This window comes from Grus americana, chromosome 27, assembly GCF_028858705.1.
Source record: "Grus americana isolate bGruAme1 chromosome 27, bGruAme1.mat, whole genome shotgun sequence".
NCBI lineage: Eukaryota > Metazoa > Chordata > Aves > Gruiformes > Gruidae > Grus > Grus americana.
The window spans coordinates 176378-189652 of NC_072878.1; the positions used below are offsets into that span (position 1 = coordinate 176378).

The following is a 13275-nucleotide window of genomic DNA, read 5'->3' on the forward strand; positions in this document are numbered from 1 at the left end:
CAGTCCCTCCCAGTATACCCCAGTCCCTCCCAGTCCCCTCCCAGTATACCCCAGTCCCCTCCCAGTCCCTCCCAATGCCCTCCCAGTCCCTCCCAGTATATCCCAGTCACATCCCAGTTCTCTCCCAGTACCCTCCCAGTATATCCCAGTACCCTCCCAGTATATCTCAGCCCCTCCCAGTATATCCCAGTACCCTCCCAGTTCCCTCCCAGTATATCCCAGTCCCTCCCAGTGTATCCCAGTCCCCTCCCAGTCCCTCCCAGTATATCCCAGTCCCTCCCAGTCCCCTCCCAGTATAACCCCGTCCCCTCCCAGTCCCTCCCAGTCCGCACCCAGTACGGTCAGCAGGGCGGGGCGTGACGCCCGGGGTTGGGTGCCGTTCCCCTCCCCCACCTGACACTCGTAGACGTCATCATCCTCCAAGGCCACGCCCACAATGTGCAGGTGGTGCTGGCCTGGGGAGACCCCGCCCCTTTAGGCCACGCCCCCTTTTAACCCCGCCCACACAGCCCCGCCCCTTCCCCATTACTCCCTCTGTGTTAGCCCCGCCCCCTTCCCCATTGCCCCACCCCTTCCCATCGCCCCGCCCCCTTCCCCATAGCCCCGCCCCTTCATGCCTCAACCCCGCCCCCTTTAACCCCGCCCCCCAACTCCTCGGCTCCACCCACCTTGTTGCAGGTCTCCAGCCAATCGGTAGCGAGGATGGGCGGGGGTGGGCGGGGTCCCGAGCATGAGCCCGCCCCTTGCCCACTGCACGGCCCCGCCCCCTCGCACCACACAGCGAAGCTCCGCCTCCGCCCCCAGCACCGCGCTCACATTGGTCGGTTCCTCCAGGAAGGGCGGAGCCACCGTGCCGGCTGTAGGAAGGGGGGGGCAGGACTGAAGGGAGGCTCCGCCCCCTTTGACCGCTTCTGACCCTCCCGTGACCCCTCCGCGACCTCTCACCTGTGACCTCGAAAAACAGCAAGGCCAACACCACCTGCCCCGTGGGGTCAAGGGTCAAAGTTCAGGGGTCGGCACCGCCAAACCGCTTCCGGGTTCCCCCGGGGCCCCCAAAAACTCCTCCAGGACCCCCCCAAACTGCCCCCCCGCCCCTATTTACCTCCCCAGACCCCCCCAATTGACCCCAGGACCCCCCCAAACTGCCCCAGATGCCCTCAAATTCCCCCAGACCCCCCCAAATTCCCCCAGGGCCCCCCAAATTGCCCCCCCAGCCCCTATTTCCCCCTCCAGGACCCCCCAAATTGCCCCCAGACCCCCCAGTCTACCTCAGAACCCCCCCATACTGCCCCAGATCCCCCCCCAAATTCCCCCAGAACCCCCCCAAATAGCTCCCCCAGCCCCTATTTCCCCCTCCAGGACCCCCCTAAACTGCCCCAGACCCCCCCAAATTCCCCCAGGACTCCCCCACATTTCCCCAGGACCCCCCCAAATTCCTCTGGGACCCCCAAAATTGTCCCCCCAGCCCCTATTTCCCCCTCCAGCCCCCCCCAAATTCCCCCAGAACCCCCCAAACTGCCCCAGACTCCCCCACATTCCCCCAGGACCCCTGCAAATTCCCCCAGGACCCCCCAAATTGCCCCCCCAGCCCCTATTTCCCCCTCCAGGACCCCCCTAAACTGCCCCAGACCCCCCCAAATTCCCCCAGGACCCCCCCAAATTCCTCTGGGACCCCCAAAATTGCTCCCCCAACCCCTATTTCCCCCTCCAGGACCCCCCCAAATTCCCCCAGGACCCCCCAAAATTGCTCCTCCAGCCCCTATTTCCCCCTCCAGCCCCCCCCAAATCGCCCACTCTCCCCCCCCCCCATCCCCACTCACGCCGCCCCGACCCCCCGCCATGGCCAGAACGGCTGACTGAGGGGGGGTGGGGGGTGGGGACACCCTGACTCCTCCTCCCCTCCCCCACATTCCTGCCCTGACAGTTCCCCTCCCCCTCCCCCTTCCCCCCCCCCCCCCGCTCTCTGATTGGCTGCCGGCGGAATTTGGGGAATGCAGGGGAGGGGTGACAGGGCCCAGCTGGGACCTGGAGGGGACTACAACTCCCATGAGGCTTTGTGCCTTCCCATCAGGCTCTGCGGCCGCAAGGCATTGTGGGATACGGAGCCTCCCCCCCACCGGCGTTAAGCCCCTCCCCCGAGACCCCGCCCTTGCCCCGCGCACTTTGTCCCCGCCCCATCGCCCCGAGGCCACACCCCCACGCAGACCACGCCTCCATACCCAGGCCACGCCCTCCTCCGCAAAAGCCCCGCCCCCAAAACCACAGCCTGTGCCTTCCCCGCAGACCACGCCCACACGTAGGCCACGCCCCCCCACAGACCACGCCTACCACTGCAGGCTGTGCCATAAGCGGCAGGACCCGCCCCCCCGCAAGCCACGCCCCCACTCCAAACCACGCCTCCCCGCTAACCCCGCGCCTTCCCCGCAAACCACGCCCCCCCGGCGAAAACCACGCCCCCACCCCAAACCACGCCTCCCCGCAAAACCCCGCGCTTTCCCTGCAAACCACGCCCCCTACACAGACCACACCCCCTACTCAAACCTCGCCCCTCACGCAAAAGACCACGCCCCTCACGCAAAGACCACGCCCCCTGACGCAGGCCACGCCTCCTCCTCCTCCCCCCCCCCCCCCTCAGCGTTCCAAGATGGCGGCGGGCGGCGGCGGCTCCGCCGGTCCCGGGGCTCCCCCCGCCCGGGGCCGTTTTCCAGCCCGGCCACCTCGGGGTCCGACCCGGCCTCCCGCCGCCCCCCGTCACCGAATTCCTTTATGGGGATCTTCAATTTTATCCGGTACCGGGAACGGTTCTGATCCTGCGCTTCTTACTCTCTTCGGCCTAGTCGGAGGCCTCCGGCGTTTAAGGGCTCTGCTCGGGGCCTCCTCCCGCGGTCGGCGGCGGACGGTGAGGGGCTGGGGGTTGGAGGGGGGGGGGGGGATTTGGGGGGGGGGTGCTGGGGGCGGTTTGGGGGCGCTGTAAGGGGCTGAGGGGGGTTTTGGGGGGCTGGGAGGGGTTTTGAGGGGCCCATGAGGGGCTGAGGGGGTTTGGGGGGGCTGGGGGGGGGGTTGGGGGGCTGTGAGGGGGTTTGGGGGGTCAGTGAGGGGCTGAGGGGGGGTTTGGGGGGCTGGGGGCAGTTTGGGGGGTCAGTGAGGGTTTGGGGGGGTTGAGGGGGGTTTTGGGGGGTTAGTGAGGGGCTGAGGGGGGTTTGGGGGCGCTGTGAGGGGCTGAGGGGGGTTTGGGGGGGCTGTGAGGGGTTTTGGGGGGTCAGTGAGGGGCTGAGGGGGGTTTGGGGGGGCTGTGAGGGGTTTTGGGGGGTCACTGAGGGGCTGAGGGGGGTTTGGGGGGCTGGGGGCAGTTTGGGGGGGTCAGTGCGGGGCTGGGGGGGTTTGGGGGGGTTGAGGGGGTTTGGGGGGTCAATGAGGGGCTGAGGGGGGATTTAGGGGGGCTGTGAGGGGGTTTGGGGGTCAGTGAGGGGTTGAGGGGGGATTTAGGGGGGCTGTGAGGGGGTTTGGGGGGCTGTGAGGGGTTTTGGGGGGTCAGTGAGGGGCTGAGGGGGGGTTTGGGGGGCTGGGGGCAGTTTGGGGAGTCAGTGAGGGTTTGGGGGGGGTTTGGGGGGCTGTGAGGAGTTTTGAGGGGTCAGTGAGGGGCTGAGGGGGGATTTAGGGGGGCTGGGGGGGGTGGGGGGGGCTGGGAGCAGTTTGGGGGGCTCAGTGAGGGTTTTGGGGGGTCAGTGAGGGGCTTGAGGGGGGTTTGGGGGGCCCTCTGAGGGGCTGGGAGGGATTGGGGGGGGCTGGGGAGGGTTTGGGGGGTCAGTGAGGGGCTGAGGGGGGATTTAGGGGGCCTGGAGGAGTTTTGGGGGGTCAGTGAGGGGCTGGGAGCGGTTTTGAGGGGCCCTTTGAGGGGCTGGGAGGGATTTTGGGGGGGCTGGGGGTGTTTTGGGGGGTCAGTGAGGGTTTGGGGGGCCCTTTGAGGGGCTGGGGGCGGTTTGGGGGGGTCAGTGAGGGTTTGGGGGGGATTTAGGGGGGCTGGAGGGATTTTGGGGGGGTCAGTAGGGGTCTGGGGGGGCTGTGAGGGGCCGGGGGGGGGCAATTGGGGGGGCTGGGGGGGTTTGGGGGGGTGGGGGGGGCAGTTTGGGGGGCTGGGGGGGGCAAATAGGGGCTGAGGGGGCAGTTGGGGGGCTCCCTGTGTCACGCGTGTCCCCTCCCCGTGTCACGTGTGTCACTCCCACCTTTGGCAGCCTCGTTCCTCCCGCGTCACGCATGTCCCGCGTCACGCGTGTCCCGGCCTCCTCCCCCCGTCACGCATGTCGCTTGGGTCACGCGTGTGCTTGGGCTGTCCTGCGTCACGCGTGTTCTTGTCGGCTGGGACGCGCCTCCCTGTCGTTCACGCATCCGGCGTCACGCGCGTCATCCCGTCCTCTCGCGTCACGTCTGCGTCACGCGTGTCGCCCGCGTCACCTGTGTCCCCTGTTCCTGCTGCGTCACGTGTCCCTTGTGTCACGCGTGTGTGGCTGTCGTGCGTCGCGTGTTCTTGCTACATCACGTCATGCGTGTCACTTGTCTCTTCTGCGTCACGTGTCATGGCATCACATCACACATCACACGTGTGCCTTGTCCATCTTGTGTCACGCCATTGTATCATGCGTGTCCTTGTCACGTGTGTCCCTTGCCCCTACTGCACTATTTCATGCGTGTCCTGTCACGCGTGTGTGTCCTGTGTCACGTCATCCGTGTCATGTGTCACACTGTTGTGTCACACGTGTCCCTTGTCTTGGCATCGCGTCATACGTGCCCTTCCCGTGTCCTCTCGCGTCACGCGTGTTCTCTGTCTCTGCTATATTGCATCATGCGTGTTCTTTGTCATGCGTGTCCCTTGTTCATCCTGTCACGTGTCACACGTGTTCCGTCTTTGCTTTATTGTCACACGTGTCCTGCCTGCGTCACGCGTGTCCTGTCTTTGCTACAGCGTCACACGTGTCGTCCTTGTGTCACACGTGTCCCTTGTGTTTGCTGCATCGCATCACGTGTGTCCCTCCTGTGTCACACGTGTCCCCGTCTTCGTCCTTGTCACGCGTGTCCCTGTTCTCTACTGTGTTACATCACGTTTGTTCGGTGTCACGTGTGTCCCTTCTGTGTCACGTGTGTCCCTTCTGTGTCACCTGTGTCCCTTCTGTGTCACATGTTATGCCGTTGTATCACACATGTTCTTGTCACACGTGTCCCGTGTCCTTGGTGCATCACGCGTCATGCGTGTCCTTTCTCACTGTCATACGCGTTGTCTGTCTTTGTGACATCACGTCACGCGTGTCCTTCTTGTCACACGCGTCCATTGTCCTTACCGCGTCACGTCACACGTGCCCTAGTTGTCACACGCGTCCCCTGTCTCTGCTGTGTTATTACACGTGTCTGTCACACGTGTCCCTTGACTGCACCGTACCACGCGTGTTGCCTGTCACACGCGTGTCCTGTCACGTGTCCCTTATCCCTCCTGCGTTACGTCGGCTGTGTCGCGCCATCGTAACACGCGTGTCCTTGTGTCACGCGTGTCCCTTGTCCCCGCTGTGTCACGCGTGTCCCTCGTCTGTCACGCGTGTCCCTCGTCTGTCACGCGTGTCCCGCCCACGTCACGTCCCGTGTCCCTCCCGCGTCACGCGTGTCCCTCGTCTCTCACGTCACGTCTCCCCGTGTCACACGCGTGTGCCCATCCTCCCCGTGTCACGCGTGTCCCCGCCCTTTGCCATCACACGTGACCACCGCCAGGGGGCGGGGCTTGGCCGAAGAGGGGGCGGGGCTTCTCCAAAGGGGGCGGGGCTTGGGGAGAGAGGTGGAAACAAGGGGAGGGGCTTAATGAGGGGGCGGGGCTTGAGCGAAGGGCGTGGCCAGGGTGGGCGTGGCCATCAGGGGGCGGGGCTAACCCTCTCCCCTCCCCCCCCCGCAGGAGGAATTCCGGGGTTTTCTCCCCGAAGAGGTGACGACGCCCGGCCCCGCCCGCCGCTCCCAGCGAGGTCAGTGCCCCTCCCCCCACCCCCTCCCCTCCCCCCACAGCTGGGGGTTCCCCTCCCCCCCCCCCCACCCGCCACCCTCACCCCTCCCCCCCTTCAGGTACCCACCGGACCCCCGGCGCCGTCACCTCCCCCCCCCGCCGCCGCCGCCATCGCCGCTGCCCCTCCCCCCAAGCTGGGGGCGGGGCTTCAGCCGCCCCGCCCCGCCCCCAACGGCCACGCCTTCAGCTCCGCCCCCCCGCCCGCCGCTTACGGGGGGGCCCCGTCGCCCCTCCCCCCCCTCGCTGGCCGCGGCGGGGGAGGGGAGGGCGGCGGCGGGGCGGGGCGGCGGGGGAGGGGACGGCGGCGTCAGCGGCAGCGTCATCATCGTCCGCGTCGCCCAGGCGAGGGAGGGGCGCGATGACGTCACCGGCATCCGGGACCCCTCCGGTGACGCGGGGCGGGGGGCGGCGGCGGCGGCGGCAGGGCACGATCCTGGGGAGCCTGCGGCAGTTCGTTATGCCCCTCGTTAGCGCCCGCTCCTCGCGGCCCATCCGGCCCCCCCGCCGCTTCGTCGACGGCCCCGCGCCCGCCGGTGACGTCACGGCGCCCTCCTGCGACGCCCCGCCGCTCGACAGCGGCGCCCGCGCGCCCGCCGGCGTCCCCCCAGCACCCGCGGGTGCCCCCCCAGCACCCACCGGCGTCACCCTGTCGCCCACCCGCGTCGCTGCGGCACCCGCCGGTGTCACCCCCCCGCTCAACGTCACCCCGGCACCCACCGGTGTCACCCAGCCGCCCGCCCGTGTCACGGCAGCACCCACGGGTGCCCCCCCGCAACTCAGCGTCCCCTCCCCGGCACCCGCGGGTGCTCCCCCCCCCCCCCACGGGCGACGTCCCCGCCCGCCGCCCCCCCTCCCCCTCCTCGCCGCCCCCCTCCCCCGCCCCGTCCCCTCCCCCCTCCCCCGCCGTGACGCGCGCGGCCCCCGCCCCCCGCCGGGCCATCCTGCGCGAGGCCACCTTCCGCTGGACCTCCCTGCGCCGCGCCGCTGACATCACCGGCGGCGGCCGTGACATCACCGGGGGCGGCCCTGATGTCACCAAGGGCGACCGTGACATCACGAAGGGTGGCCGTGATAATATTGGGGACAGCCGTGACATCACCAAGGGTGGCCGCGATAACACCGGGGACGGCCGCGACGTCACCGAGGGCGGCTGCGACACCACCGGGGACGGCTGCGATGTCATCAAGGGCGGCCGCGACAGCGCCAGGAATGGCCCTGATGTCACCGAGGGCGACCGTGACATCACCGAGGGCGGCCATGATGATATTGGGGACAGCCGTGACGTCACCGAGAGCGGCCGTGATAACACCAGGGACGGCCACGATGTCACCGAGGGCGGCTGCGACACCACCGGGGACGGCTGTGATGTCACCAAGGGAGGTGGTGACATCACCAGGGACGGCCGTGACATCGCCAAGGGCGGCCGTGACATCACCGGGGATGGCTGTGACATCGTCAAGGGTAGCCGCGACAACAGCAGGGACGGCCGTGACGTCAGCAAGGGCAGCGATGGCGTCACCAGGGATGGCTGTGACGTCACCAAGGGCGGCCGTGACATCACCGGGGATGCCGGCGACAGCAGCAGGAGCACGCCGGTGACGTTTGGTGACACCTTAGTGACATCAGGTGGCGCCGCGGTGACATCCGGGGACTCCCCGCTCCCGTCTGGTGACGCCACGATGACGTCTGACATCGCGGCGACGTCCGGTGACGCCCCGGTGACACTCGGGGACCCCGCAGCGACGCTCAGCGCCGCCGCGGTGACGCGCGGTGACACCGGGGTGACGTGCGGCGCCGCCGCGGCGCCGCTCAACGACACGGCGGCGACGCTCGGGGACGCGGCGGTGACTTTTGAGGTCACCAAGGACCCTCCGGTCACCCCTGAAACCGCCCTCGGGGACATCAAAGTCGTTCGCGGCGACATCACGGCGCCCCTCGGCGCCGCCGCGATGACGTCGCGGGTCCCCCGCCGCCTCCCCTTACTCCGAGCCCCGCGCTTCACGCCCGGCCCCGCCCACCTGCGCATCTACCAATCGCTGGGGGACGCCGACGCCGCCGTCGCTGACGTCACCGAGGGGGTCGCTGATGTCACCCGCCGGCACCTTCCCCCCGCCAACCACCTCGCCCTGCCCCAGTTCCTCCCGAGGGCGCGGGACGCCGGTGAGGTCACGGCGGACGCCGGTGAGGTCACGGGGGACGCCGGTGAGGTCGCCGGGGAAGCCAATGAGGTCACGGGGGCCGCCGGTGACATCGTCGGTGACATCGACCGCGTCTACAGCCTCCTCAGCCGCGCCAAGGTCCAGCTCTTCAGCATCGGCCAGCGCCGCACCCCCCCGGTGAGGGACGCGGTTTGGGGGCCCCCCCCTCCCCCCCGGCCCCGTTTTGGGGTGATTTGGGGGGTTTTGGGGACCCCTAGTCCTGTTTTTGGGGGGAATTTGGGGGGTTTTGGGGACCCCCAGTCCCATTTTGGGGTGATTTGGGGGGTTTTGGGGACCCCCCCGATTCTATTTTGGGGATTTAGGGGGTTTTTGGGGTCCCCCAGTCCCATTTTTAGGGGGAATTTGGGGGGTTTTGGGGACACCCAGTCCCATTTTTGAGGTTTTTTGGGGTCCCCTAGTCCCATTTTGGGGTGATTTGGGGGGTTTTGGGTGACCCCCGGTCCCTTTTTGGGGTGATTTGGAATTTTTTGGGGGGGACCCCCAGTCCCATTTTGAGGAAATTTGGGGGTTTTGGGGGACTCCCAGTCCCATTTTTGGGGGATTTGGGGGTTTTTGGGGACCCCCAGGCCCATTTTTGGGGTCCCCCAGGCCTATTTTTGGGGCAATTTGCAGTTTTTTGGGGTCCTCAGTCCCAATTTTGGGGGGTTTTGGGGGTTTGGGGCACCCCAAGTCCCATTTTGGGGGGATTTGGGGTTTCTTGGGGTCCCCCAGTCCCATTTTGGGGATTTTTGGGGTCCCCCAGCCCTGTTTTTGGGGCAATTTGCGGGGTTTTGGGGTCCTCAGTCCCAATTTTGGGGGGATTTGGGGGTTTTTGGGCACCCTGGGTCCCATTTTGGGGGGATTTGGGGGTTTTTGGGGTCCCCCAGTCCCATTTTGGGGGGGTTTGGGGGTTTTGGGGTCCCCCCGGGGGTGCTCACCCCCATTTCCCCCCCCAGCCGTCTCCCGGGCCGGAGGAGGGGTGCAAGGAGCCGGAGGAGCCCGAGGGGGCACCCGGGGACCCTCAGGTAGGGGTGGGGGCACCCATGGGTGCTGGGGGGGGGGAGGTGGGTGCTGAGGGGCACCTATGGGTGCTGGGGTGGGGGCTATGGGTGCTGGGGGGCACCCATGGGTGCTGGGAGGGTGTAGGGGTTCTAGGGGGGCTGTAGGGGTTCTGGGGGCACCCATGGGTGCTGGGGGAGGATATGGGTGCTGGGGGGCACCCATGGGTGCTGGGGAGTGTGTAGGGGTTCTGGGGGGCACCCATGGGTGTGTGTGGGGTGTAGGGGTTCTAGGGGTGACCTATGGGTGCTGGGGGGTGTCAGTGGGTTCTGGGGGGGATGTAGGGTTTCCGGGAGCACCCATGGGTGCTGGGGGGTGTCTGTGGGTGCTGGGGGGGGTTATAGGGGTTCTGGGGGGTGTAAGGCTTCTGGGGGGCACCCATGGGTGCTGGGGGGTGTCTATTGGTTCTAGGGTGGTGTAGGGGTTCTGGGGGGTTTGTAGGGTTTCTGGGAGCACCCATGGGTGCTGGGGGGTGTCTGTGGGTTCTAGGGTGGTGTAGGGGTTCTGGGGGAGATGTAGGGTTTCTGGGAGCACCCATGGGTGCTGGGGGGTGTCAATGGGTTCTAGGGGGGTGTAGGGGTGCGGGGGGGGGATGTAGGGTTTCTGGGAGCACCCATGGGTGCTGGGGGGTGTCAGTGGGTTCTAGGGTGGTGTAGGGGTTCTGGGGGGTTTGTAGGGTTTCCGGGAGCACCCATGGGTGCTGGGGGGTGTCAATGGGTTCTAGGGGGGTGTAGGGGTTCTGGGGGGATGTAGGGTTTCTGGGAGCACCCATGGGTGCTGGGGGGTGTCTGTGGGTTCTAGGGTGGTGTAGGGGTCTGGGGGGGGGATGTAGGGTTTCTGGGAGCACCCATGGGTGCTGGGGGGTGTCTGTGGGTGCTGGGGGGGGTTATAGGGGTTCTGGGGGGTGTAAGGCTTCTGGGGGGCACCCATGGGTGCTGGGGTGTCTGTGGGTTCTAGGGTGGTGTAGGGGTTCTGGGGGAGATGTAGGGTTTCTGGGAGCACCCATGGGTGCTGGGGGGGTGATATGGATGCTGGAGGAATGTAGGGGGGTTCTAGGAAGCACCCATGGGTGCCGGGGGGGGATTGTAGGCTTTCCGGGGCCACCCCCGGGTGCCGGCTGGGTGCCGGTGGGGGGGGGGGGTGTGGGGTGTGTGATGCCCCCCCCCCCCCCACGCCGTGACCCGGGGTGTCCCCAGGGTGGGGGGCAGGGTCCCCGCATCAAGCACGTCTGCCGTCACGCCGCCGTGGCGCTGGGCCGGGCCAGGGCCACCGTCCCCGAGAGCGTCCCCCGCCTCAGCGCCCTGCCCCCCCCCCCCCGCGGGACCTCCCCCCACGAAGGTACCAGGGGGACGCCCCGGAATCGTGGGTGCCCCCTGCCCCCCCCCCCCAGACCCATGGGTGCCCCCCCCCCCCCAGACCCCTGTGCCCCCCCCCAACTCCCTTGGGTGCCCCCCCCCAGACCAATGGGTACCCCCCCCCCCCGACTCATGGGTGCCTCCTGTACCCCCCCCCCCCAGATGCCTGGGTCCCCCCTGGGTGCCCCCTCAACCCCCATGGGTGCCCCCCTGGATGGCCCCCCCCAAACCCCTGGGTCCCCCTGGGTGTCGTGTGTCCCCCCCCCAGACCCCTGGGTGCCCCCCCCCAACTTATGGGTCCCCCCATGTCCCGTCCCCCCTGCCAGACCCCTGGGTGCCCCCCCAACCCCCATGGGCGCCCTCCCCAATCCCTGGGTGCCCCCCCTGACTTATGGGTCCCCCCCATGTCCTGTCCCCCCCCAGACCCCTGGATCCCCCTGTGTCCCCCCCTAACTCCCATGGGTGCCCCCCCAGACCCCTGGGTGCCCCCCCCAACCCCCATAGGCGCTCTCCTCAATCCCTGGGTCCCCCTGAACACCCCCCCCCCCACCCATGGGTGCCCCGAGCACCCCCCTAACCCCCCTTTCCCCCCCCCCCCCCAGAGACCTCCTCAGCCTCGGAGGCCGAAGGAGGCCGAGCCAAACGATCTCGGGGGGGACCCGAGGGCACCCCAAGGGGTACCCCCCCCCCCCCACCCATCCGGCCCCCCACCCCGCCGCCCCCCCCCGGAAGAACCGGCAGGCGCGGTGCGGGCGCTGCCGAGGGTGCCGACGCCCCCAGGACTGCGCCGCCTGCCCCAACTGCCGCGACAAACCCAAATTCGGGGGGCCCAACACCAAGAAGCAGTGCTGCGTGTGGGTGCCCCCCCCAGGAATGGGTGACACCCCCCCCCAGGGTGTGGGTGACCCCCCCCAGGGTGTGGGTGCCCCCCCCCAGGGTGTGGGTGCCCCCCCCCAGGGTGTGGATGACCCCCCCACGGAATGGGTGACCCCCCCCCAGAATGGGTGACCCCCCCCAGGGTGTGGGTGCCCCCCCAGGAATGGGTGACCCCCCCCAGGAATGGGTGACCCCCCCAGAATGGGTGACCCCCCCCAGGGTGTGGATGACCCCCCCAGGGAATGGGTGACCCCCCCCAGAATGGGTGACCCCCCCCAGGGTGTGGGTGCCCCCCCAGGAATGGGTGCCCCCCCCCGGAATGGGTGCCCCCCCCCAGGGTGTGGATGACCCCCCCAGGGAATGGGTGACCCCCCCCCCAGAATGGGTGCCCCCCCCCAGGGTGTGGATGACCCCCCCAGGGAATGGGTGACCCCCCCCCCCCAGAATGGGTGACCCCCCCCAGGGTGTGGATGACCCCCCCAGGGAATGGGTGACACCCCCCCCCAGAATGGGTGACCCCCCCCCCCCAGGAATGGGTGCCCCCCCCCCCCAGGAATGGGTGACCCCCCCAGGAATGGGTGACACCCCCTAGAATGGGTGACCCCCCCCCAGGGAATGGGCGACCCCCCCCCAGCATGGGTGCCCCCCCCAGGAATGGGTGACCCCCCCCAGGGTGTGGGTGCCCCCCCCAGAATGGGTGACCCCCCCCAGGGTGTGGGTGCAGCCCCTCAGACTTGTGGGTGACCCCCCCATGTGGGCAACCCCCCCCCCCAGCATGGGTGCCCCCCCCCTTGGACTCATAGGTGACCCCCCCCCGGGATTTGGGGACCCCCCTGTGGTGTGGGTGCCCCCCCCCTTGAACTCATGGGTGACCCCGCCATGTGGGTGCCCCCCCCCCAGGCTGTGGGTGCCCCCCTGGGGTGTGGGTGCTGCCCTGGGAATGGGTGCCCCCCCCCCCAGACTCGTGGGTGCCCCCCCCTTTGGATGTGTGGGTGACACCCCCCCCCTTGGACACCTGGGTGCCCCCCCAACACCTGGGTGCCCTATTCGGGTGCCCCCCCCCCCCACTTGGGTGCCATGTTCACGTGTGTGTGTGTGTCCCCCGTGTCCCCCCCCGTGTCCCCCCGTGTCCCCCCCACCACTGTGTCCCCCCCCATGCCCCCCACCCCCATGTCCCCCCGTGTCCCCCCCCACATCCCCCCCACCCCTGTGTCCCCCCCGTGTCCCCCCCAACCCCTCCGTGTCCCCCCGTGTCCCCCCCCACGTCCCCCCCACCCCCGTGTCCCCCACCCCGTGTCCCCCCCACGTCCCCCCACCCGTGTCCCCCACCCCCATGTCCCCCCGTTTCCCCCCCACCACTGTGTCCCCCCCCATGCCCCCCACCCCCATGTCCCCCCCTGTACCCCCCCACCCCCGTGTCCCCCCCACATCCCCCCCACGTCCCCCCCCACCCCCGTGTCCCCCCGTGTCCACCCGTGTCCCCCACCCTGTGTCCCCCCCACATCCCCCCACCCGTGTCCCCCACCCCCATGTCCCCCCCGTGTCCCCCCCCAACCCCCCCATGTCCCCCCGTGTCCCCCACCCCGTGTCCCCCCCACGTCCCCCCCACTCCTGTGTCCCCCCATGTCCCCCCCCGTGTCCCCCACCCCCATGTCCCCCCCATGTCCCCCCCCGTGTCCCCCACCCCCATGTCCCCCCCATGTCCCCCCCCACGTCCCCCCCTGTCCCCCGTGTCCCCCCGTGTCCCCCC

At 69.0% G+C, this 13275-nt stretch overlaps 2 protein-coding genes across 3 annotated transcripts in view; one reads left to right on the forward strand and one right to left on the reverse strand.

Annotated features, from left to right (window-relative positions):
• NPHS1 (NPHS1 adhesion molecule, nephrin) overlaps positions 1-1873 on the reverse strand; it is a 28477-nt gene extending 26604 nt beyond the window's left edge. For both annotated transcript variants that reach the window (XM_054805003.1, XM_054805002.1), the window contains exons 1-4: positions 1821-1873; positions 946-979; positions 669-857; positions 333-455 (exon numbers count right to left, since the gene is read on the reverse strand). In XM_054805003.1, the coding sequence (XP_054660978.1) occupies positions 333-455; positions 669-857; positions 946-979; positions 1821-1841 (367 nt within the window). In that variant the 5' untranslated portion in view covers positions 1842-1873. The remainder of the gene's footprint in view (positions 1-332; positions 456-668; positions 858-945; positions 980-1820) is intronic.
• A 765-nt stretch (positions 1874-2638) lies between these two features.
• KMT2B (lysine methyltransferase 2B) overlaps positions 2639-13275 on the forward strand; it is a 42585-nt gene continuing 31948 nt past the window's right edge. The window contains 8 exon segments of the mRNA XM_054804800.1: positions 2639-2899; positions 5933-5999; positions 6097-6548; positions 6550-8373; positions 9192-9260; positions 10491-10632; positions 11252-11370; positions 11373-11503. Coding sequence (XP_054660775.1) covers positions 2645-2899; positions 5933-5999; positions 6097-6548; positions 6550-8373; positions 9192-9260; positions 10491-10632; positions 11252-11370; positions 11373-11503 — 3059 coding nt within the window. The 5' untranslated portion in view covers positions 2639-2644.